Raw genomic sequence first — 26,146 nt, 5'->3', positions numbered from 1 at the left:
GCCCTTCAGCTCAGCTAGCAAAAATATAGCTTAATGCTATTTATTAAACATCAGCAAATGTCAAAACATTTAATTGGCAAAAACAAGAAAAAAGGCAGGCAAAAGCAGGGAAAGAGAGAAGTATATGAACAACAGACAAGAATGTATATTATCTATATACAGTGGGGCAAAAAAGTATTTAGTCAGCCACCAATTGTGCAAGTTCTCCCACTTAAAAAGATGAGAGAGGCCTGTAATTTTCATCATAGGTATACCTCAACTAGGAGAGACAAAATGGGGGAAAAAATCCAGAAAATCACATTGTCTGATTTTTAAAGAATTTATTTGCAAATCATGGTGGAAAATAAGTATTTGGTCAATATCAAAAGTTCATCTCAATACTTTGTTATATATCCTTTGTTGGCAATGACAGAGGTCAAACGTTTTCTGTAAGTCTTCACAAGGTTTTCACACACTGTTGCTGGTATTTTGGCCCATTCCTCCATGCAGATCTCCTCTAGAGCAGTGATGTTTTGGGGCTGTCGCTGGGCAACACGGACTTTCAACTCCCTCCAAAGGTTTTCCATGGGGTTGAGATCTGGAGACTGGCTAGGCCACTCCAGGACCTTGAAATGCTTCTTACGAAGCCACTCCTTCGTTGCCCGGGCGGTGAGTTTGGGATCATTGTCATGCTGAAAGACCCAGCCACGTTTCATCTTCAATGCCCTTGCTGATGGAAGGAGGTGTTCACTCAAAATCTCACGATACATGGCCCCATTCATTCTTTCCTTTACACGGATCAGTCGTCCTGGTCCCTTTGCAGAAAAACAGCCCCAAAGCATGATGTTTCCACCCCCATGCTTCACAGTAGGTATGGTGTTCTTTGGATGCAACTCAGCATTCTCTCTCCTCCAAACACGACAAGTTGAGTTTAGACCAAAACATTCTACTTTGGTTTCATCTGACCATATGACATTCTCCCAATCCTCTTCTGGATCATCCAAATGCTCTCTAGCAAACTTCAGACGGGCCCAGACATGTACTGGCTTAAGCAGGGGGACACATCTGGCACTGCAGGGTTTGAGTCCCTGGCAGCATAGTGTGTTACTGATGGTAGCCTTTGTTACTTTGGTCCCAGCTCTCTGCAAGTCATTCACTAGGTCCCCCCATGTGGTTCTGGGATTTTTGCTCACTGTTCTTATGATCATTTTGACCCCACAGGGTGAGATCTTGCGTGGAGCCCCAGATCAAGGGAGATTATCAGTGGTCTTGTATGTCTTCCATTTTCTAATTATTGCTCCCACAGTTGATTTCTTCACACCAAGCTGCTTCCCTATTGCAGATTCAGTCTTCCCAGCCTGGTGCAGGTCTACAATTTTGTTTCTGGTGTCCTTCAACAGCTCTTTGTTCTTGGCCATAGTGGAGTTTGGAGTGTGACTGTTTGAGGTTGTGGACAGGTGTCTTTTATACTGATAACAAGGTCAAACAGGTGCCACTACTACAGGTAACGAATGGAGGACAGAGGAGCCTCTTAAAGAAGTAGTTACAGGTCTGTGAGAGCCAGACATCTTGCTTGTTTGTAGGTGACCAAATACTTATTTTCCACCATGATTTGCAAATACATTCTTTAAAAATCAGACAGTGTGATTTTCTGGATTTTCCCCCCCATTTTATCTCTCATAGTTGAGGTATACCTATGATGAAAATTACAGGTCTCTCTCATCTTTTTAAGTGGGAGAACTTGCACAATTGGTGGCTGACTAAATACTTTTTTGCCCCACTGTATCTATCAGAAAGCACAGAATTTTCCAAAACCACTAGAAACAATACGGTGGTAATTAGCCTGGACAGACCAAAAGGGAATATGGTGATGTTGTTATTTTAAGTCTCTTTGTAAATCTTCCAGGCGAAAAGTGGCTTAAGAATCTAAATAAGTATATTGGAGTACCACTGGCCATAAATGTATATGTAAACTTAATAATTCTGTTTATGCTTCTCGTTTCAGATCTATCTTTTAAAGTAATCATTAGTTCAGTAATCGTGGCCTTTGTGGTGCTCATGGTTCTTTTCCTGGTGATCCTCATTTTCTTGTGGCGAAAAGTAAGAAACTGCTTTCAGCCCTTCTGTGTCTCTGACTACTAAGATCGGTGTTCCCAGCTTTTGAACTAATTGTGCTGAATTTCAGAAAATGATTGGCTGAACAAAGATAGCACCATAAACTTCTGAAGCCATGAGAATGATAGTTTCAGGAATGATAGTTGACTTGCTGAACTTCAGCTGTAATGAACTGCAAGTTTACTATGCAGAGGCTCTGAGCATAACCTGAAATACCAATCAGGGATTACTTACAAAATTTCCCATAATGTAGGACAAGTGCAGGACTGTAGGAGATAGTATGAATGTTCTTTTTTCATATTTTGAAATTATATTCTCCATTTTCTCAATGACAGTATGTCAACTTTTTAAATGTATAGCTATTATCAAAATGAGAATGTTTAAAAAAAAAAGAACATTTCCCAAGTTTACGGAATAATCTTTATTTTTATAGCATGAAAGCTAACAAAGCTAGTAGAGCTGCTTTTAAATGGCTGTTTTGGGGACCCAGTGAATGGGTGGGAAAAGTCACAGGCTGCTATCCTTATTCAAGGTCCCTTGATTTCTGTATCCGTGACTGTGCAGAGATGTCTGCTGATATTCTAATGCACCACTTGAACTGGTTTAGCTCTCTTAAGGAAGGCAGCACCCTTCCTTGGAGAAAGGCCTTCGTATGAAGAGACAGACCACAGATTTGGGTGTGCCATGCCTTGTGCAAGCTGCACAAGGAGGGGTCTCCAGAGTTAGCCTCCTCTTACAGTGGGCTGCATCTTATGTAGCCCTGCCATCTTCCTAACCTTTTTGTTTCCTTCTACCAGAAGCCTCGATATGAAATTCGCTGGAAGGTGATTGAGTCAGTCAGCTCTGATGGACATGAATATATTTATGTGGACCCTATGCAACTGCCTTATGATTCCAGCTGGGAGGTCCCAAGGGACAGGCTTGTTCTAGGTGAGAAGAGGAGGAGCAGACTAAGAGTGAGGTTTAGTACATAGAAGCCAGATGCCACTGAATACCACTGCTGCCCATTGCGTGGCCAGATAGCATTCTTGCAATTGAAATTACTTTTTCTAATGAAATTCTATGGGAGCAGAAAGCATCAGTCCATGATGAAGCCATCTTACTCACTCTTCTCCATGCTGGTTGGAAGGATGAGAGTTGTAATCCAGTTCATCTGTACTAAGTTGGGGAAGGCTGCATTCAGAAGTCCAGGTCTGAGTCTTGTTTTTCATTAGATGGCTCTTAGACTATGAAGCCTCATCCTTTGATCTCCCGCATTCTTTTCAGAGACTTTGTAAGGGATGCTGAAAGATGAGTGACAGGCATAACTATATTCTGATTCTAATACAATATGCATTGTTTTAATATTGTGGGAAAACCCAGTATTTCCCATTTATGTATGTGTATGGTAAGGTGCTTCATAAACATGAATGAACTCTTACAAGTTCAGTTCAATGCATACAGATACATTGGGAATATTGTGTGGGGGAATCAGAATTAACTTCATTGCATCTTAAAATGTTCTTGAGAACCTGATATGCAAGAAGTCAGTTCTGTTTCTTGTAACCATGTAAATAGTTCAGGACTTCTGTGGCAAGAACTAGTTACGATGATGCTTCCAAGCCTGAAGCTTCATCATAACTAAGCACCTTGGTGATTAGCATTGGTGATCATCCCAGTGTTTTCTGGGGTGGCTAAAACAATTTCAAGTATCGGAATACTTGATATTTTTTATCACTAAGTATTAAGCTGTAGCCAGAAATAAAAAACAAACAAACATGAAAATTAGTGCCCCATTACCTATGCAAGAATACTGTTATTCTTGTTACGCTAAGAATAATTGTTTAAATGACTCAGGATGACCTGAGCCTGTCTCACTCATGGGCTGGGAATAAGATGAGGGCTGGGTCAGGAGGACACGGCAGGAAAAAAGAGGCTGCCAGGGTATGCATCGGCCATGCTTATGGCTAGAGGGTAAAAGCTCCTTGCATTGGGGACTTAGAAAAACAATTAGCAGCTTATATAAACAGAATACATTGTGCTGCTCTAGATACAATGCAGTAGTTTAGTTGTATTTCATGAATATTGTCACAGTGGACTTGACAGGAATAAAGGAGGAATATTGGTATTGTTGTTTCTTTAAATTCCACGAAGCTGCCTACAGTCATCTGAAGTGAGGTAGCCTAGGAATTTAATAAATCAACAAATCATCTGAGAATGTGAAGCTTGGAATTTGTGGTCAGCTCTACCCCTAGTGGTCACATTTAGCATGCTGTGCTAATTGGGATCCCACACTTACTAGACCAATCCGGAAGAGCCCTGCCAAGACTTTAGTCATTCCCAGCAGCATAGCTCATGCTGCCACTTTCATATAAAGAACAATCCATACAACAATCCATACAACAGTTCTGTCAGTTCCTCCCAAAGTTGTTTGTAGAGAATGTATTTTATTTTATTTTATTATTTTTATTTTAATCAGAATTCTAGATTGCTGCAGTTTTATGACTCTTAGCAGTGTTATAGGGAGCAAAAAATACATAGCTATTTGATGTTTTGCTTGCTGCAGGACGTACATTGGGTTCTGGAGCCTTTGGGCGGGTGGTGGAAGCAATCGCTCACAGCCTAAGCCATTCCCAGTCCACCATGAGAGTTGCTGTGAAAATGCTCAAGTGTGAGTTTGGTTTCTTTTTCCTCTCTGTGCATGGAGATGCAAATAATCATGCTATCTTCCAACAGTGCCTGCCTTCCTCCTTTATGTTGTTTCACAATGTATTGTCATATTCATTGCTTATCTACCTTCCTGCTCAATTATCTTTGGTATCAATCAAGCCACCCAGAGTCACCCTCTGGGGGAGATGAGCGGCATGCAAATTTAATCAATCAATCAATCAGATGGCATGCATAGAGTATGTCCATAATATATAATGTTGCCCTGATTAATGGAGGACACTATTATATGGCTAAGTGTCCAAGGAGAAGCAAAATTGCCACAGTCTTCCTTCAAGTATAAACCCAGTGTGGACTGCACTTTAAACAAGTGTCTATATTTCATTACTGTATTTGACCACCCTATAGCCACAGCCCGAAGCAGCGAAAAACAGGCCCTGATGTCAGAACTGAAGATCATGAGCCACCTTGGGCCTCACCTGAACATTGTGAACTTGCTTGGTGCTTGCACCAAAGGAGGTATTATTTTCATATTCATCTCTTCAACCTGGATGTCTATCTCTGCCCTTGCCATTTTCTTCCACCTACTGCAGTTCCAATCTTTTGATCTGGCATGGAGTTTGGCAGATAGATAAAGATGTTCATGCCTTGGTATTCCGGTAGTTAAGGAGCTATTCCTCTATAGCTATTTTCTGAAAAGGATATAACCTGCCCTTTATCACTCTCCAAATTTCCATACTGTGCAAATGAGAACACTACCATTTACCTGTTTCCCATCTACATATTTCCATTTCTCCATTAGAATGTAAGTTCAGCTCCTGCTGATTTACATGGAGAGATCTACGTAGAATTTTGGGCATGATGTGCTAATAGTTTGTCATTACCTTTTCAGGATTTTTTTTTTTAACTTCCCAGTTTAACATACAGCCCTGAACTTCTCAGGTGGTCTCCCATCCAATTAATGATCACAGCTTTTAGTGTTTAGTGTTTAGCTTTTCAGGATCAGCCAAGGCCAGCTGTGTGTTGCCATTTGAATGAGGCTACCTTTGATGTATAATGAAAGCCCTATTAGTCTTATTGAATCCATTATACACACAACTTTATTTACTATTTTTAGACTTCAATACTATAGAGATTATTCTGATCACAGAACAAATTCAAATGTTAATGGAGGTTAGTTTTGAAAGTGCGCTTTTCTAGATACATTGCATAAAAATTGCCAGCTCTTTTTCAGTTGTGCTTTTATGATTATGTAAATAGCTGAGTCTGTAAATAGTATGGCTGTCATCTGATATAGCTACAGTGAAATATATTTATTTTTATCAATTCAATCTATTCCTGCCACCTACTGAAATGTTTAAAATCATATTAGTTTTTAAAAATTATAATGTGCATGTCCTACCTACTTGCTTGGTTGTGAACAGCGTCCAGTGCTAGTAGAGGTATGCTGTGTAATTTGTGCAGGTATGTGCAACTCTTAAAGAAAAAAGAAACGCTGCTTAATCTGAATAATAAAAGCAATGAGAAGGTCAGCGCAAGCAAGAGGCACAAGGAGTTGGTTCTCACGCTCATCCAGCTGTGGGTTTTTGCTTTGTAGTTGAATAGTCAGCAGATGGCAGATGTGTGATATATAAATGCTCCAGGAGACAATAACACAAATCACTGTGTACAATCAATGTGTGTGTTTGATCACACACACGTGTCTCCTAATAGGGAAAAGGAGTTCTGTATCTTCTACTCCACTACTTAGAAAGGAATATCAACCACTAAGTACATGAATTGATCCAAATACCTCCTATAAGGGGAGGGTAATTTGGCCATCAGATATACCTCAAAATAACAATCCATTGGTTTATTCTGATACTTGGCAATAATAATAAATGATGCTCCAAATGAACTTTGACATAGCATTGTTGAACCAGGTTTGTAATAATGAAAAATTGAGGATATATCTGGGAAATCGGAGGTATGTTTACGAGCTTCTACAAAAATATGCAATGACATTTTAACTTTTAAAGAAGACTAACCTCTTTCTGTCCAAGATTGACATACAGAAAGAGAGTTGCAAGTCTACTTCCCACACTTGTGATACTATTTTGCCTGGACTATATTACTAGGCGGGTGAGACTTCCCCAAAATACATGCTTTTCCAAGTAAAATGTTCCATCACACAAAAAACGAGTATTCAGAGAAGAAATTCTATATTAGCTTTTGTTTTGAAATGGTAGTTTCAGTGTATAAAGGTGGTTCACTCAGTTATGTCAAATCCCCAAACGAATGCTTGAAAAGACTTGCTACTTCAGCAAGTCCATCATTAGCTTATGAGCAATAGGTATTCTCTGACTTACTGAAGATGACCTTCTTCTGTACAGGCCCCATCTACATCATAACAGAGTACTGCCGCTACGGAGACCTTGTGGACTATCTACACAGGAACAAGCACACCTTCCTGCAGTGCTACAGTGAGAAGGCCAAGCAAGAAGCAGATTTGTACGGGAATGGCCTGCGTGAGGACAGGCTGCAGAGGTGCCTGTACATTTGATTACCTGTCAATATAGTCATACCCAACCTATAACAGTAGTGAGGCCAAGTAAATGCAAAACACACTAATATAGAGACATACATAAAAACCCACTGAGAAAGGAACAGAGAGAATAGATTTATTCTTCTTTGAAGTGCCACAGCATTGAGAATTAAGGGTTTGTGTTGTTCCCAAGCCCTGACCCTTCTGATTATAGTCTTTCTGGTACACTAAAAAAGATTTTGGGGATTACTTCCTCTTTATAACCAGAATAAAATTAAAATGAATTCAACTCAGATTGGACTTGCCTTGTGTTGTTCATTTTATTTTATTATTTTTTTAAGAATTGCATTAGGTTTATCTCATATAATGGGGTGGTATTTGTCTCATTTAAGGTGAGCATTATCTCATCTGAAAATTACACAATCCACGTATAGAGAAATTGTCTTAGAAACGAATCAGCAGCATTCCAGTTACCTTTACTTGCAGCTTATAAAGAATAGAAACAAACTGCTGAGTCCACTCTGACTATGCCTAGGATAGTGCAAGGAATATTTAGCAAAATTGTCCATATGCAGTGCAGGAAAGCAAATATATGTTTTGCATGTATGTATTCTTTCTTTCTTTCTTTCTTTCTTTCTTTCTTTCTTTCTTTCTTTCTTTCTTTCTTTCTTTCTTTCCTTCCTTCCTTCCTTCCTTCCATCCATCCATCCATCCATCCATCCATATACATACATACACACAAATAAATGAAAAGCATACACACATATATAAATGAAAAATTGCACTGATTTTTCTATGTAATTTAAATTTGAAAGCATTTTTTGTTTTGTTTTGTTTTGTTTTGTTTTGTTTTCTTTTGCATGTCCATTCCAATCAACAGAGTAAGATGTGCTGCATGTGTCAAATGAAGACAGATATTTCAAAGCTTTATATATGCCAAATCTTGTCACTGGAAGGGATATTCAGAGATTCCTCCAGTTATGGTACTTTGCATACAAATATACAGGGTATACTAAAAGTCATGCCCCATAGACAATTTATTATATAAGTTACATTAAATGTTTGAATTGGTTTCCATTTAATACTTCCTAACTCATTTGATACATGACCTTTGAACCTTCCTAAGTACAGTAACATTTTCTCTGGAAAAAAATCAATAAAACGCATTGTGATAGCCCCATACAGCCTGACTTCTGGTACATGCTGTATATACACGATACCCTTCAATGACTGAAAATGGGCAAGATGGTTCATAACTCAGGCATCTGCACCAGCATGTCACACATGCAGCAACTTTTGATTCAGGCTTGCGTGTATACGCAATTCAGATACAATGCGTGTATAGATCACTACACCTAATTTACCTTTGACATGGAATATTTCTCTGGCTTCCATGATGCAAACATCACATTCTGCTTTCTTTTCTTCCACAGAATAATTTATCTTGCACTTTCCCTTTCTTTGCCTATAGACAGCTTTTAATATTGTAAACAAATAATGTGAGAGGAAACACTATTAAGTTTTGATTCTTGCCTTCCTGCTTTTATCCTAGAGGTGGCTTGTTATCATAAAACTGTCCTAATGGGACAAACAAATGGTTTAAATAAGTTATCCCTCTCTGCAGCCATACGTCCTTGTCTGTAGAAAGTGATGGGGGCTACATGGATATGAGTAAGGATGAATCACTGGATTATGTGCCCATGTCTGACATGAAAGGTGAAATCAAGTATGTGGACATTGATTCTTCCAATTATGGCATGACCTATGAGCTGGACAGCTATTCACCATCAGGTAAGGAAGATTACAGAAAAACAGCTTGCATAATTATTCTTCAAATATATCTCTAGTGATTTAATTGCCTTAAGAGAAATTGCAAAAAAATGAAGTTTTGTTCATTATTAAATGTCATGCTATCATTTAATGTTGGGTGAAGGAAGTTTCTAATATCCCAGCAATGCCTTTATAGTGTGTATAGTCAGAATAGTTTTATGTATCTACTCTTTTTCAAAGTGATTCAGTAAACACTGTATCTATTCTATATTTCCAGCTTCAGAAAAAGTGACCTTGATCAATGAGTCTCCTCTCCTCAGCTATACTGATCTTGTTGGAGTTAGCTTCCAAGTGGCCAATGGAATGGAGTTCTTAGCTTCTAAAAATGTAAATATATTTGCACTCAGGATTATGTAGCTATATTTATGGATATCTGGATTCAAAGGAGAAGGGGTTGGTTGGGTGCTGGTTTGTGGCTCAGGAAAGATACGGAAGCCGGTGGAGGTGAACAAGGATGTATCAGTAGGCTCTCTCAGCACCATAAACAGGAGGGCTGTCAGTGTTGGTGTTACTAGACTTTGGTATGCTGTTTTTTAGACATTACTGCATCCTTCTTCACAACAAGCCATATTTACCTAATCCCCTGTGTGCATAGACCAAAAGCCATGGCATTCAGTAAGAAAAGACTAGCTCAGTATATTCAGAGCCAGCCTGAATATTCAAGCAAAGTGAAGTACAGGTAGTCCCCAGGTTAAGAACACCCAGGTTACAGATGACCCATAGTTAAGAACAGAGCCTGCTGTAGCAAAATTCAAGTTCAATACGCAATGATTCAAGTTAAATACATAACGGTTCGAGTTCATTACCCAATACTACTTATACAGTATTATATAATAATACTGTTCCAGCTTACATACAAATTCGACTTAAGAACAGACTTTGGGAACGGAACTTGTTCTTAAACTGGGGACTACCTGTAGTCCCTCAGACTACAGATTTGATAGGTCATAAACGGGAAGCTGTTAGTTTGTATTTTTCTTTATAAGTTAGGTAGAAGATCTGGTGAGTATATTTTGCTTTATATGCTCCCAAACCTGGCTAGCTTGGGGTATTAGGCACCTTGGATTAAATGGGTAGATGGGAAGGGTTCCACTGGCTTCTCTCCTTTGGGTAGCAAAAAATCTTGCAGCGTAGCCTAGTATCACAATAACTCCAATTAATCATGTCATAGAGTTCATTTCAGACATAGTAGCTCACTCATCAGCATGTCTATATTGTCATAATCTTGATCAGGGTTGAGCCATCTTGGACATGTAAGGCATTTTGCTAATAGTGGTAGCAAGGGGGAAAAAAGACTAAAACTTGTGCAGCCATAGAGACCACTTCTAAGTTACTGCACAGAAGATCTGCGGTTGTTTTTCTGAAGTGCATTCTGACAAGCCAGCATTAAGATTTCACATAAAGTATGAATGTCATATTGCTAGCACCACAGGGTTAAAAAATAGTGCTGGGAAGCATCCTGACTCGTAAGACTGAATATTTCTTAGGGAGGGACCTGGCATGTATATAAAAATGGAGAAATGGAATTGGAAAGAAAACAATATGCAAGAAAGACATGATCTCTTGTGAGAAGTTCTGCCCAGCAATGAATTTGGAGGGTAGAAGAATCCCAGCACCTCAGAGTACAAAGAAATAATTCTACAATGAGGTGTGAACTCAGCCTTTGTAGTTTCTAAAACACAGCATGTTATGTGAACCAGGCAACTGCGGTTATTCGACAAACAGTGGTTAAACAAAACATGGCTTAGCAAGATGTACAAATTTAGTCAATGTTCAAAATCAAATTCTCTGATTTTGTATGTTTGTTTTTTTGGAACCATGGACATAAAGTGCCACAATATAGTAAACAATAGGAACAAACTATTTCTTTGTTTTTCTGTTCCCTAGTGCCCGGTTACAATTCCTGTTGCAATGGCTTGCTTGTGTGTGAAGCAAGGCAAAGGCTATGGAATGGAGCAGCCTTAGAATTAACCCAAGACATCCTATATCTGAGAAAATATTCTCTCCCTAATCCTTGTCCAACTAACTGTCAAATATTCCTTCAGCCCTGCTGATAGGATAGTGTCTTCCACTACACCAGGGGCAGCAGGCTAGTGGTTTTTTTGGGGGGGGGCATTCACAACTGTGTTTTCCAAGTGCATTCAAGAGGAACAAGTTGAGAAGATCCCATTGCTGCCTCCTGGCGTCTGCTGCCTGAAGGAATGCCTTCACATGCCTGATACTCAAGTACCATTCAATGATAAGAGTGCTCTAGTCAGCCAGTAATAAAAAGAACCTAACCCTCCCCACAAAAAAACCCACAAGTTTGGGCCTCTGACCGCTGTTCTCCCTTTGAGCAAAGTGATGCATTAATATGTACTGTATGTGCACGTGCACCATCGTTTTCACCTAATGTTAAACTGACTCCAAATATGCTTTGAGCGACCTATGACAGTGGCAATGGCAATCATCTTAAAAATAAGTGTCTCAGCTAAAGCGCTGCTGCTTACATTTTTGTGGGCCTTGTGCTTTTGCAGAGTATTTTAAAGCATTGTGAAGTCTGCAAAATGAGGCTGTGGTGCGAGAGGAGAAAATGAAGTCATGCAGCATGGACAGCAGTATTTCCACAATAGTGTTTCCACATCTCTCCAAAGCTATTGCCTGAGGACCTCTTCAGTATATTCATTACATTGTCTCACAATGTTCTGTGATGCTGCTTTGTTCTGAAAAACTCTGAGGCACAATAACGTCTTTTGAAAGAACAATGAGAACACCTGAGATGTATATTTACACACACAGCATGTCTTTTCTCTATTATCCAGTGTGTGCACCGAGATCTGGCTGCAAGAAACGTACTGATCTGTGAGGGGAAACTGGTGAAGATCTGTGACTTTGGCCTAGCCAGAGACATCATGCGAGATTCAAATTACATTTCCAAGGGGAATGTGAGTAGCAAGATTACCTGGACTGTGGGTGTCCCTTTTACCAAAATAGGAAGAGAGGCAGAGTTAAGCATACAGCATGAATTTAGGAGCATCCTTGCTCCACCTGAGCTTTTTGATCTCTTGGGGAAAGGCACATACCCACAAATAGGAATTTCGAATTCTTGAGCATTCTGAAGATTTGTTTTATGTGGCTGGCCATATACCGGAATACAGCCATTAAGGTCAGAAATATGAATTCTCAGAATACATCTTCAGTGTCTTCTTCTAGTTTGTTTTTAATTAATCTAAGCTTAGCCAGAAGAGTTATGGCTTTTTTTTGGTAACAGTCCATCCCTCTGCTTGTCTTACCAAAAGCATATGCATAGTTACTTCCCAGATAGTTTTTAAATGGGCCTTAATGATTTGGCTATTTCCGTCTGCTTTTAAGAGAATTGATCACCACATTTATGTTGTTGCTGCTATTGTTTTAATGATTTTTATTGCTCTTTATTTTAATGATTTTAATTTTTACGTTTATTTATTTGTTTTAATTGCATTTATTTTTATTGGGAAGTTGCAAAGCATCTCAAGGAGCTTTGTTTCAGAAGAAACTTAAAATATTTCACATAGATTATTATTTTGGTCCCACCCACCCACAAGATAATTCAGTGAATTAGTAACACTTCATGCTAGCCCTAGAACCTATTCCTGAAATTCTTCATAGATGATTTTGCATGGAAGTATCTTCATCTCTCCAGTCTCTGGGAAGGAGAACTTGTCCTGAATTTGAAAAGAGACTTTCTTTTACAAAGGTCTAAATTCTTCATGTCTCTTTTACATGTGAGGTATGCCAGTAGAGTTTTAGACTTCACCTAGGGGTAACCCTGGTTTCACACCATTACTTTCTAGGCAAAAAGGCAGATTTTTCCCAACCTGGTGATCTCCATATGTTTAGGACTATAACCCTCATAATTCCTTGCTACTGGTCATGCTGGCAGGAACTGATTGGAACTGAAAACCAAAATATCTAGCGAACTTCAGATTACCAATCAATTCTTTTCAGCTAATATCTGTATAGCTATATCACTAAATACAGTGTTCAACTTACACACTGTAACAATCATCATGGGTACAGGTAAGCAAGCTTCCCAACTCATCATACATAAAACTCAAAGTACTCTATTGATCTTATCCTCCCCGTGCTGATCATTTTCTGTTGAACTTGGTGGATATATACTTAGGTTGAGGCTTTCAAGGACTGAAACAGTCTGACCAGAGTCCTGTTATGAGTCATGGTGCGCAGCTTGGAACAGAAGGCACGTCTCTAAATCTCCCTTACCCAGTCACTTTCCCCAGTAAATAGGAAATGAAACCCCTGGCTCTTTGCAATTCTTCCTGGAAATTATTTTTGATGCTGGTTGCACAAGTGAGCCCTGTTTCAGCCTAGAAGATGGTGATTAGGAGAACAGCACGCAAGCTGCTGGAGGGGAAAAAAAAAACAGAAGCAGACTGATTTCACATGTCACAGAAAAGTATGAGCTGAGGAGATGAATACCGGAAATGGTGGTAACAAGCATAATACAGCTGTCCCTCTCTTGAGGGTGTCTTCTGCTCAAGTTTTTTCTTTCCAATATAATGTTTCTCCTGATTATTTCAGGCTGCAAGTGTTTCTAAATTCTTTGCTCTGATCTCTGGAAGCTCAGTGCCATTCTGTATGTAGGATTATTCTATGGCTAAAAGTTCTCAGGATATAGTTCAATGCGAACAAATAAAATCCATGAAAACTAGAAGCCATTAAAAATAAAACCAAATGATCAGCTAAGACAATCATATCAACAGTTCTCAGTTCCTTTGGGAGGCACAAAGAGCTAGTTTGCACTTAAGAGGCACCAAAAGCCTGCTGTTAAGTTGTCTTCCTAATATTGCATGAATCCCCAATTCTTCCTCACAGCACTGCTGTATGTCAATAGGGAAGCAATCTGACACACACAAAATTCACAATGTAAATAGAGGTCTCTGTGTATAAGTTGCCCTGATTGGATGTCCACACTAGTTTTGAAGGCTCAAGGGTATGACTAGGGAGGTCGTGCAATGTCAGAGGCAGGTCCTCACTAAAGCCCCATTAGCTTTCAATTTGTGGGTTTCCCTCCATACACTGTAACTTGTGAAGGAAACTAGTATTTGAAGCTTTTCCTTCTATGTCTGTTTTTGAAATAGTTATCCTTTCCTTGAAACTGGATTTGGATAGTGATCATCATTTAAATTACTTCCGAAGCAGCAATCCATTCTCTGTGTATGAAATTTAGAACGTGTTGTTATTATTGTTAATTACTTGCCTAAGTGTTTCACTGCTGACTGGAATCACATTTTGTCATACTGCTGCCATACTGAGCAGGACTGACAGTAGCAAGGCCACGGTCATAGGATCCCCCTCTCTGACTAAGAAGGACTCGTAGTTCTTCCCAGGTTCCAAATGAGTTCCATTAACATTCATAGAAAAGCATTGTTAACCAAGTACAATTCAGAAACCTTCAGTGGTCAGTACAATGGCAAGCTTTTTAAATAAAATCTCTGTTTTGTCTTTTCTAATAGACCTTCTTGCCTTTGAAATGGATGGCCCCTGAGAGCATCTTCAACAACCTCTACACTACCTTAAGCGATGTGTGGTCCTTTGGGATTCTTCTCTGGGAAATATTCACTCTGGGTATGTCTCTTTAGTCAGCATTGTCCAGGCTACTTTTGGTACATCGTGCCTTCCAAATGTTCTGTGTTTAAAATGAAAAACACTTGTGTTACTTCTCTAGTCTACTTAAAGAACCTTCTCTTTATTTATATCATTAGTGTTTTCTGTCATCCATCTTTCTGTCTGAGAGGAACCACTCCCAATAGCCATAGTTATTGTTGTGAAATTAAGAAATAGATGGTGGTTGCCTAAGTTCGCTCTTTTGGTCTTAGGTGGGACTCCATATCCTGAACTGCCTATGAATGAGCAATTCTATAATGCTATTAAACGTGGCTACCGGATGTCCAAACCTACCCATGCATCCAATGAAATGTGAGTGTTTTCGGTAAACAACTATCTTCCTCAAATAGGACAAATGTCATCCACTTTTCAAGCATTTCCCAAACCATGAAATCTTCTTTCATATGTTTGTCCAGCTATGAAATTATGCAGAAATGCTGGGAAGAGAAATTTGAGATCCGACCTTCTTTCTCTCAACTGGTGGTACTTATGGGGAACCTGCTAGCAGACAGCTACAAGAAGGTAAGCTACATTTGACCTGAAAAGATAAATAGGAAGGGATCAATTTCTAAATCAAAATCTTGATAGTAACTTTATCTTTGCCCATTGGAAGGATATGGCACTAAGAACTTGCCTCCAAAAATGTTCATTGTTGCCATTATTTAGGGACAATACTGAAAAATGGGGGTTGCCCATCGATACAGTGCTTTCTGATGTGATTCCAATGTTTAATTGCCATTCAGAGTTCTAAATCTTTATCTATTGTTCTTCACTGACATAAGCTCTCAAAAGATGTAGGTTTTCTTATGCAGTACCTAGTGGTTTAATATTATTAGAATTACCTTATCATAAATGGGAGCCAGTTTCTGTAAGCAGCTCAACATCCATATTATCTGTCTCCTCTAAAAAAAGCATGCTATAATCATAACTTGTAGGTGAAGCCTTACTTTGTTGGGGAGGAGGGGAATTAAGCCAGATATATACATAGTGTTATATCAAAATTCTCCAGTCTGGTGTCTTTTGCAATATAATATTGTTCCTAACCATTGACAATGTAATCTACTAGGAACAACAGTAGGAACCCTGAGATGCATTTCTGCAAACTTGAATTTAATGCCCATCTTATTTCTACATCAGCCTCATTTTGGGGAATTCTCAGGTACCCCTGAAATCTGAAGTAAAAAAGGTGACAGGAAATGAAAGGAACATTGTAGAAGTGACATTGAATTAATAAGTATTTTTTTAAACTTTTCCAGCTTTTAAAAATCTTAATTGCTATGAACTGCTGCTATAATCTTCCAGATTTGAATTTTGCACATTAATTTCTATATGTATGTCAACATTCCTGGAAGCATAAAGGACAACATAAACATTTTTGTGTTTGGCATTTTCGGTACTGCTCTATTCAGACTCTGTTACATTGTGTTGACCTCAGCAAGCCAGTCAATCTGCTCATGATTCTGAAATAATAAGTCAGACATGAAGAAGGAAAGGGGATATGATGAACTGTAACTAATGGCTACAGACTGATGCACCAGACTGCAACCAAGATAAGCACTATAACCTCAATTTAAACCAGTCTTCACATGATAAATAGCTACATCATTCATCTTCCAAAAGTCCTTCAAACTTTTGAAAGATAAAGCTGGCACATCCCAAGTTAGCAAAGTATAGTTGAATGTCCAAAACATTTGGCTTATATGGCACATTGTTTTAGAAAAGGTAAACACAGTGTGCATGCATAGTCCCCATGCTGAGATATATTAGAGCTCATCGTTCACTCCTGTTCACAGCTATTCAGAAGTAAGACCTATTGAAAGCATGATGCTTGTTCTCAGATAAGTGGAGATACAACAACAGCTTATACATGTATAAAAACATCTACTTAAAAGTAAGAACCATCCATTTTCAGTAGCCATTACTTCTACATCTTTAGAATTGCAGTCATAATATATTAATTGTTACTATAACATCCAGATGTATTATAACTCAAGTATAAAAGTTTATTCTTGTGTAATATTGAGCTGTGTATTGTGTATATGAATAGGTTTATGTACTCACCAACTCTTTCTATTCTCTCTGCCTTGCATGAGAGCAGAAGTACCAACAGGTCAATGAAGAATTCTTGAAAAGTGACCACCCTGCTATTGTCCGTACAAGGCCCAGGAACACAGGATTCAATCCTTCTAGGTCTACTGCAAGTGACAGTGTCAGTTCAAGTTCTGTTCTCTATACAGCTGTGGAGCAGAATGGACTGGACAATGATTATATCATTCCCTTGCCTGATCCTAAACCAGAGGGAGACAGTAATGACCCTCAGGAGGCCTCTAGCAGCAGAGCAAGGTTAGAATATTTTTAAGTTTTGCCTACTGTGACATCATTTAGTCCCAGCTGCCTGTTCTCTTGATTAGGAAAATATAATGAACATGCAAAATATTGTTGAAAAGAACTTTAGTGGAATGACTACAGAATGCCTGCCCATGAGGAATATATTCATTAAATACCCATTCCAAATTGTCACCTAGAATTTGATTACTTCCTTTGCAAAATTAGAGCATGTCTTTCTGAATTTTTCCAACATTTTTTCTTTCTTTTTTTGTTTTGTTTTAAGCATCATTAGCTCCAAAATCAAACTAGAAGATTGTTGTTGTTGGCATTCAGCTATGTCTTACCACAAATGCATGGACCTAATTCTCACTCTTTTTCTTTCTCAATTTTTAGTTCGACCCTGAATGAAGCAAACACATCATCTACAATATCTTGTGACAGCCCTTTAGCCCCTGAGCAAGAAGAAGCAGCAGCATCTGAGTTGAAGCCAGACTGCTAGGGTTACCAGTGCTCCATGCTCCTGTATATGCTGGTACTGGGGAGTTCCATCCAGTGGGAAAACTTGCATATCCCCTTCATTCAGTCATATCACATTTCAGTTGCAATTTGTCCCTCCTTACTCTTAACCTAAAATAAAAGCCAGGAATTATAGAAAGAGGACTTTTCTGAGGCCAGGAGTATCCAGAAGAACTGCGCACTAAATCAGAACAATCTAAGTCTGTGTTGTGTGGTAATTCTTTGTGGCTTCTCACACTTCTGAACTGGGATTATATTCACTTCAACTCTTAATGCAGAATTTGTTCTTCCATCACGGAATACAATATTCATTCACCTTTCATGTTTCCATCTGCTAACTCAAAGTATCAGAGGAGTATCTATGAAATCTCATCTTCATCTTCAACGATTTCTGGATAAAACTACTCTCCCCATGATAAAGCATGTCTCCACAGGGTCAAGCAAAAGAGTCTCTAGAGTTCTTCTGGGACAAACGCCTTTTGATTCTTGCAAGTTTACTTGACTGATAGAAATTCAGTTACTGGATTATCAAATGATGCTTTTAAAAATGTATTTTTAGAAAGGATAGGTAGTGTACAGGTGGACAGAAGCACAGAGATGATTTGCAGGGGAAGTTAAACTCACTAGAGACTCAGAAAGGTTCTTCTCACTGTTTAAGCCATAAGATTTATGATGATTACTGAATTCAACTCAACACTTAAGTTGGGGCCTGCCTTCCTTCTTGGGTTCCCCACTTTTTTTGTTTCAGCATTCCAACATTAGGGTAAATGATATCGTGGATTATAGGTACTCAAAGATACTGCAACTGCCCAGACAGTAGCTAAGGGCAGTAGCTAAAGCAGCATCTTTATTGTGAAAAAAATACAGAGCACATGGAGACTCAACTAAGGATTCAGCTGAGGCAGCAGCAGCAGGAGCATTCAATGTTAAATTTTCAGTAGGCTGCCCTTTCATTGGATCACTCATTGAAAAGGAATGCTTGGATTTATCCAAAGACCGTAAGAAGATGAAAAATGGATCATAAATTTTCTCTTTCTGCTTGTGCACTTTGTAAGCAAAAAGCCTCACTGCCTAATTGGCAGCTATATCTTTGCTTTACTTCAGAGGGTTATTGATAACAGCATTTGTGGGGAAGCCCCATTCCTCCTCTAGCAGTGGAAAGGAGGAGGGTTGGCTTAGAGGTCCAACAGAGGTCCTTCACATTAAGCATAATGGGAAGGATGATCAGGATGATGAGAAGAGAGTCTATGCGAAGAGCATGTACTCTTTTTAAAGGAAAAGAATGGTTTAATAGTCCTTAGGAGAAAGTTATTTTCTTGCCTCTTCTGTTTTCACCCACTTCAGTAGGACTTCAGTTTTAACTTTGTGTTAAAACGATTAACAGAAGGTTTTTCAAACTGTTCTGCTGAACCCTAGGGGTGTTCAGTTGCAACAGGTAGATCTTGAAAAGCAAGGCTGGACCTAATTAGTCTTTGATGGACTAGGAAGGAGGCAATGGCAAATCACTTCTGAAAAGCCTCACCAAGAAAACTGCAGGGACTTATCCAGGCAGTCTCAGAGAATTGGACACGATTGAATAGATTAACACACACACACACACACACACACACACACAAAATCCTAGGGCTATAGTCTAGACTGGGAAGTTGAAGAAACTTCCCAGGATGCAATAACAAGCTTTTTTCATATTGTTGCCAATGAGGCTACATTGACATGGACTTCTTGTTTCCAGGAATCAAGTTTGACTTGAGGACACCTTTACCATTATCCAATCTTTCAGAGGCTGGAGACAGCACTTAATAATTTTGGGCTGCAATACCCATGGCCAAAAATACTTTCCGGAGTGCTTAAAAGTGGATCTACTTACTGGGCAGAATGATCTAGCAGATGTAGGTCCCATACTACTTCAAATGTCAGATGTGAGTTGTCTTACATAAATCGAAGGTTCCCCTGTGCATTTAATACCCTGTCTGTAGTAATATAGCACAATTACAAGACAATTTGCTTTGGTTGTGTCTGTTGCCTTGACTTTTTTAAGCCCCCTGTAGACACCCCAGTACCCACCACCCCCCATTGGCTGCTACTTAGGATTAATGAGCAGATAGCTGAAATGCTTTTGCACATTTCATGTGTCACCTGTGTTGGCCTTTGCTCTGCATATTGCACACATTTATTCCAGTTTTGCTTCACTCATAAAGCAACCTGCTATAAAACAGCTTTTTTCTTAATTCTAGTCTGTCCTCCTCTATCAGAGGTGGTTCTAATGTCTCCTGTGATCCACTAAAAAAAAGTATTTTAGCTACTTTTCATCACATTTTATTGATAGTAGAATAGGTATATCATATACCTATAGCTAGGGGGATGTGTGTGTATGTGTGTGTATCAGACAGACAGACAGACAGATTTTTTTTCCTCTGGACAATCCATTTACAATTATTCATTTTTGAAATAATAGATTCTCGCACTTATCACCTTAGTTTTTCTCAGTATTATATTTGTTCTTTTTTAAGGCACTGTCAGAGTATTTGTTATGAATGTTTGGTTGAAGCAGCAACAATAGAGTTAGGGAATGTTTGCAGGCAAACATGCCACTTTGAAGTCCAGTGTTACAATAGCGAAAATGAATATTCTATAAATTATGGCCAGTACTGGGTTTATCTCCTTCTAATGTATTATATACTTTCTTTTTAATCAGCCTTTAAAATTATTCTGTGATAACAATCTATTTTCTAATTATCACCCAATTGATTATATTGCCTATTGAATACAAAAAAGCATTAGGCCTCTTATTGTATCATAAGGTTTCTGCAAAGGGGACCATGGTTAGATCCCTCTAACATGCCTTTTAGTCTTTTATAGCATAGCAACACTACAGCTTATTTCTACATTCCTAAATGTTTTTTTTAATTATTTTTATGATAATTTTTTTTATTTTTAGCCTACTTAGTACAGGCAATTATAAAGTATATCAAATTAATCTAAACTCATATTGCACATTTATCACAGACTGATTTAAAACAGTTTTATCTTGAACAGTTAATCATTTCAGTGGTCAAAGAAGTTTAGCTCCCAGACAGACCACATTCCTGCAGATGAGGCCAAGATCCTTTCCTTGTATCTTTTCTTAAAATAATCAGGAAGCACGTCAAAAGTTAGACAGGCAGCTAACAAAATTATGGGATGGGATTCTGGTGTGACTTTCCTTAGCTTTTTAAGAACACAGGGCCAGATACAATTCGCAACCGTTTTAGTTCAGCAGATTTCTTCTACTTTAACTTTAGTTTCCTTGACAAGGATGAACAGCTTGATTTGCCTTCTGGCACACTGAACTGAATAGCTTTTCAATTGTACTTCTTAGGGAGACAGAAATTTAAGTGCTGTGAGTGAAATTGTCTCCAGACAAGTCAGTGGAGTAGCCAAGGACACTGCCAATATTGAATACTGCACCACCACCACCACCATGCCCCCCCCCCCCAGTGTGAAGCAGTACCAGTGTGTCTTCTATACCTAGTACATCATTTTCTGAAACATTTGGTTGATCCAAAATAAAGATTGGTTTCTTCCATGGAGGACTCTGCTGCTATTGCTGCTTCAAACTGTTCCTCACTCAAAAGCTAAATGATAGCAAATCTATCAGTAAGAAAACAGATAATAAATCTAACAGGTCATTCCTTCCCCTAACCCCAAATTGTTAGGTGCTGTGCTTTTTCAGATGCTTCCATTCATTCTGAATTGCTAGGTCTCCTATCCTAGATGACACCAAGCTCTGCCAGTTCTAGCTTGTAAAAGGTCTTCCTAAAGTTAGATGAGTGAACAGTGTTGAATAGTCCTTCACATTGCCTTGATGAAGAGTAGAAAGTAAGAGTTGATTAACCAAAGGGCCTTTCTGCTGTCATGAATTTAATACTCATAATTTGACCTAAGATAGTAATATAATAATGTTTTTTAAAGAGGACCACTTGCTATGGTACTTTTACATTGCTGATATTTTTGCTTGCTTGGTGGTTGGGTTTAGATTTGGGGTTTTTTTGTTTTTTTGGGGGGGGGTTTGTTGTAATATTAAGAGGTGAATCAAAACCAACAGTTTCTGTCTTGAATGAAATATGTTTAACTTGGAACATCTCCAATCCATTTTTGTAAGTTTGGTTTCATCTCTGTATTAATTTTCCATCTTTCCATAATATTTTAACCTACAATTGTTGCAATATAGTTCATATATAGATATATATCTTTCTACATCCAGCAACCTGCTATTAGCCAGACTACATAAAAGGAATATTGTCACACTAGGGTTGTTTAAAAAATAAATAACAACATTTGTTTTTCTTAATGATGCATATACAATTTTTATTCTCTGTCTTTCCTTTTTCATTTGATTGTGTTGGTTTTTATTAACTGGAAGAAATAGAGTAGGGCAGAGTTTTGCTTGTTGTATTGCATAATCTAGAGCACAGCGGACTATTGACAGGAAATATGATACATTGTCCAATTTCTCTAAAGATTCTTTTGTAGGTTAAAGGATGGGGAATACAATACAATTAATTGTTCTCATGGAAGTTGGCCGGTTATTGGCATTTAAAGCCTTGATCCTGCAAAGTCACACCAGTTCCTGGAAATAAGTAAGCCATTCAATAGCACTCTGAATTCTAGAAACAAGTAAGTGTTTAAGGAGATCAGGAGGGGTTGGAAAATCAACTGCTCCACTTCAGTCTATTCATTATTACAGTTTTCTTAGACAAAGTGGGAATCCTTTCTCAATTCACATTATTCACAGACACAATTAATGCAAATCTTATACAGCAACTTATTCACTCACAAAAAAGAAATTCCTTCCCTCCTTTAATTTTTTTTTTTTAATCTCTCCAGGCACATGTAAAGCAATAGCTAAAAAAAAAAATCTCTTCTGGCATATGTAAAGCCAGAAGAGAACTGGTTGGGTGCTATGAGAAATAAATCTGTGAGTACACAGCATTGATTCACAGAAAAAAAGGTGACTTTTTATATGTCTTGCTTCTCTAGTCCTCTCTTTGAATTAGGAACTATGCTTAAAATACTGACTCATGCAGCGATTTAGAAATTTACAGTTCTGAGAATTAAATCAGAGAAGTATATTTAATTGAAAATAATGTCATCAACATTAGGATCACTTGAACAATTCTCAATAAATTGTTTAGAGCAGATTCCCATGTTACTCCACAAAAATTCAGGGGAAAATGGTCTAAAGCAAGAGTTTTATAGTTGCCATTGTCCGATAAAATTCTGATGAAGCCGTCTGTAAAACATTGATCGTCTCTGTATGTTCAACTTGTCTGCAAGCTTTTAAATTATAGTGACATACATTTCCTTCCTGCTTTGATAATATATTTTACAATTCTAAATAGGGGAAGTTGAAATTAAATATGGATTAGAATATATCCCCTTCCCATAAGCCACTTGTTCATCCGTATTATGCCCTTTGCCCTAAACAAAAAGAGTTTCTTTCCACACACTCAGTCTTCATTCTTGATCATTTTAATCTCCAAGCACATACAGAATAAAGGAAATGTTTTCCTTGCCCTAATGTAGTTTGCAGGAAATAATAAAGGGGTGCCATCTTGGGTTACTTCTAGACAATACTTAACTGTGTACAAATAACACAGGATCCAAACCTAGAAACCTCGGTCTTCTATTTGTAATCTTCCAAGATTTTTCTCCCTGTTTTTTACTTACCAAAGAGTGTATGTCTTTGGGCAGACAGTGCCCAAAGCCATCTGCATGAAAGCCCCCTGCTGAGTCAGTTGTGTTCAAGCCTTTCAGAAGACTTGCTATAGGTGGCAAATATCTTTCATGATATTTGGGCCAAGTACAGAGGATGTAGCCAAGCCAACGTATTTTGTTCATGTTTTCTCATGAGAATCATTCCAATAATCCAATCAATAATAATTGATTCTGTATACATTTATTCTTGCTATTTGTCTGTTCTGTATTTTACTTCTTGAAGGTTTTGTACAAGAATTAAACCACCTAGATTACCAAATAATATAGATTAGCACTGTGAGAGACCATCTTCCACTTAGTATATCTCCCTTGCTTTTTCTTTTTTTTTTAACTTCTGATTTTTAAAGCTAATAGCTCTTTAGTCTTTTTTCTTTGATTCTCTTAATTAGAAATTTGCATGGTTTCCACTTCTTCAGAATTTTGTCACAAAACCTACTCAGTGATATTTCATAAGTGCAAAAGGGAAAATTCAGCAAAAGGTCGCATCAAGTTCACAGGCCCAGAAGTAGAAATAAATATATAGAGAATAAGCATTAAGATGCATTTTCTTAGTGCCTGCCTACTTATTTCATTGATTGTAGGCCCAACAACGGAAACAAATATTAGGTGCCTTTTGTCTATATGAAGTGACACCCTTCTTTTTCAGACTTTAGCATGTTTAAAATCGGTATAAAAATACAGGCATCACTTTACACAAAGTTGCTAACGTGACCAGAATATGCAATCTTAAAGAGAATATATGAACTGGACAACGGTACTGATACAACAAAGAGCAGATGCAGTGAAATATCTGCAGCACCTCGTGATTTTCTGAGTACCTCCAAGACAGAGGAGGTGAACCTCCTTGCACTTTAGAAGTCTCTAATTGAAGTCACAATAATTAAGCAATGAGCATGATTTGCACATTAGAACCAAACCATTGTACATTGCCTGCAGCAGCCCAGATTTCAAATCTTTATGGAGTCATGGAAGTGCTCAGCTTTCCTCAGTGCTGGAGAAGAGGTTGACTCCCTCATCTAATCAATATGTGTTATATAACTTTGCTGTCAGTTTTAGGACCCTGTTACCTTAAGGTGAGTGAGGTTCTACTCTAAAAATGGCCTATATCCTTTTAGCCTTTCAGGTATTTTAATGTTCTTGGAAGCCTTCCATACAAACAAGAGCTGAACCAATCCAGATGAGTACATCTTTCATGTCCTCAGGACATATGGGGCTTCCAGCAGGACTTGTTTAGAATTTAATTAGCCCCCTGCTCCAGAGAAAATGCTGCAGGCTGAAAGCAACGGGAGCAGCACCTTTGCTTCTGTGGCTACCCCCTGGCAGGAGAAATCCTGGCTTCTTGGGTTACCTCTCCCCTCCCAGTGGAAAGCCCTAGAAGCAAAGGTGCTTCTCCTCTGTTGCTTTTGGACTGTTCTAAGAGGTGGCCTCACTTGCCCTGGCACAATAGCCATCTTCACTTTCCTTCCCTCCCTCCCACATGAAAACAAACACAGCAAGAGAAGGGGACAAGTTAGTGGTCATTTTTAGTTTTCTCCCATTGGCTAGGTGGGGGGAATGCTGGTGGTTCAAGGAGAAGAAGGTGAGCATTACACAGCTGCCTAGCAATACTGCTTAAAGTTGGTGGACAAATCAAAAGTTGGGAGCAAATCTAACAGCTGTGTGAAAAGCATCTCAGTCAAGTCAACCAATCCAGGCACTCTCACAGAAGGAACTGACATTCAGTTCTGGGCTAGATTTATGAATTCAGCACTACCCCCATTCTTTCTTTTTTGGTTGAAAAAGTAGATTTTTTTTTCCTACAGAAACTGACAGTAGTGTTTGAACGAGGAAAACAAATCTTTTTTTTTTTCTTTTAGTCTTCCCCTAAACTCTAATGGAGTTGAAAGACAGAAAGGAGTTTGAATTAAGGTACCAAAAATGTAATATTAATCTGCATGTAAGACTTGCATTAAGTCACATTTATATCAGTGAAACACTATTTTTACGCTGTAAACGTTTAAAATGTTTTGAAAAGATTTTTAAAATTAAAGGAGTTTCTTTTTAAAACTCTGGCTTGTGTTCTTTCTTCTCCGTCCTTGGAATTGTAGATTAACATTTCTCGTGGGTTTTTCTGCACATAAAGATAACACTGTTAGCCGAAAAAAGTTAATATGCTTAGTGTAATCCCAGGGCACAGAGAAAGCTTGCTTGTGGCACTAAGAGGAGAGAGAGAGGCTGATACAGCAAGAGGACTGAAGAAGCTAAAGGAAGTGATGGGAGAGGGAGACAGTAGGTAATAGAAGGTAAGTCTGGGACCCCAGCAATAGATTTACTTGTAATACCTTCACATTAATGGTGCATTTGAATCGTTTTCTCAACCGAGGGCCCCTCCAAATACATGCATTCCAGTTCACATAATTCCCCAGCCAGCATGACCAGCAAGTCCACACCTCTGGAAAGTCTCTGGGCTGGAGAAGGGTGAAGTAGTGAGTGTCCAGTGAACAGCCTAACATGAGCAAGCCTGCTAACAAAGTCCACCCTGCACATTTACCTTCCATCCACTGGTTCTGAACTGCAGCAGCTGTTCTCAGCATGAGCTTAAGTACATTCTACATGCTGGACACAGAAATCTGTGAAGCACCTTGGAATATTTTAATTACAACATTAAATAATTCTATACTTCAACTAGAGGTGAAAGAATGCTAAGTTCTCAAACTTTGGACATAACTAACATTTTAATTGGGATATTGGTCAACAGATCAAATGAATAACATTCCAAAAATATTACTTTGTCCTTTTTGGTACAGTATTACCACTTCAAATTTC

At 38.5% G+C, this 26,146-nt stretch overlaps 1 protein-coding gene across 5 annotated transcripts in view; it reads left to right on the top strand.

The window, feature by feature from the left end:
- The window catches only part of PDGFRB (platelet derived growth factor receptor beta), a 90,720-nt gene extending 65,349 nt beyond the window's left edge, over positions 1 to 25,371 (top strand). For all 5 annotated transcript variants that reach the window (XM_088133849.1, XM_088133848.1, XM_007431167.4 and 2 more), the window contains 13 exons: positions 1,985 to 2,079; positions 2,892 to 3,024; positions 4,640 to 4,744; positions 5,149 to 5,259; positions 7,113 to 7,266; positions 8,889 to 9,055; positions 9,312 to 9,421; positions 11,896 to 12,018; positions 14,590 to 14,701; positions 14,953 to 15,052; positions 15,157 to 15,262; positions 16,839 to 17,083; positions 17,462 to 25,371. In XM_088133849.1, coding sequence (XP_087989975.1) covers positions 1,985 to 2,079; positions 2,892 to 3,024; positions 4,640 to 4,744; positions 5,149 to 5,259; positions 7,113 to 7,266; positions 8,889 to 9,055; positions 9,312 to 9,421; positions 11,896 to 12,018; positions 14,590 to 14,701; positions 14,953 to 15,052; positions 15,157 to 15,262; positions 16,839 to 17,083; positions 17,462 to 17,567 — 1,667 coding nt within the window. In that variant the 3' untranslated portion in view covers positions 17,568 to 25,371. The remainder of the gene's footprint in view (positions 1 to 1,984; positions 2,080 to 2,891; positions 3,025 to 4,639; positions 4,745 to 5,148; positions 5,260 to 7,112; positions 7,267 to 8,888; positions 9,056 to 9,311; positions 9,422 to 11,895; positions 12,019 to 14,589; positions 14,702 to 14,952; positions 15,053 to 15,156; positions 15,263 to 16,838; positions 17,084 to 17,461) is intronic.
- The last annotated feature ends 775 nt before the right edge of the window (positions 25,372 to 26,146 follow it).

The sequence above is a fragment of the Python bivittatus genome, unplaced genomic scaffold, assembly GCF_059951505.1.
Source record: "Python bivittatus isolate LINGU-HERP-01145 unplaced genomic scaffold, Pbiv_v1 ctg000080_np1212, whole genome shotgun sequence".
Taxonomy (NCBI): Eukaryota; Metazoa; Chordata; class Lepidosauria; order Squamata; family Pythonidae; genus Python; species Python bivittatus.
Note: the sequence above shows the minus strand (reverse complement) of the source record. Positions and strands in the feature narration are given on the sequence as shown.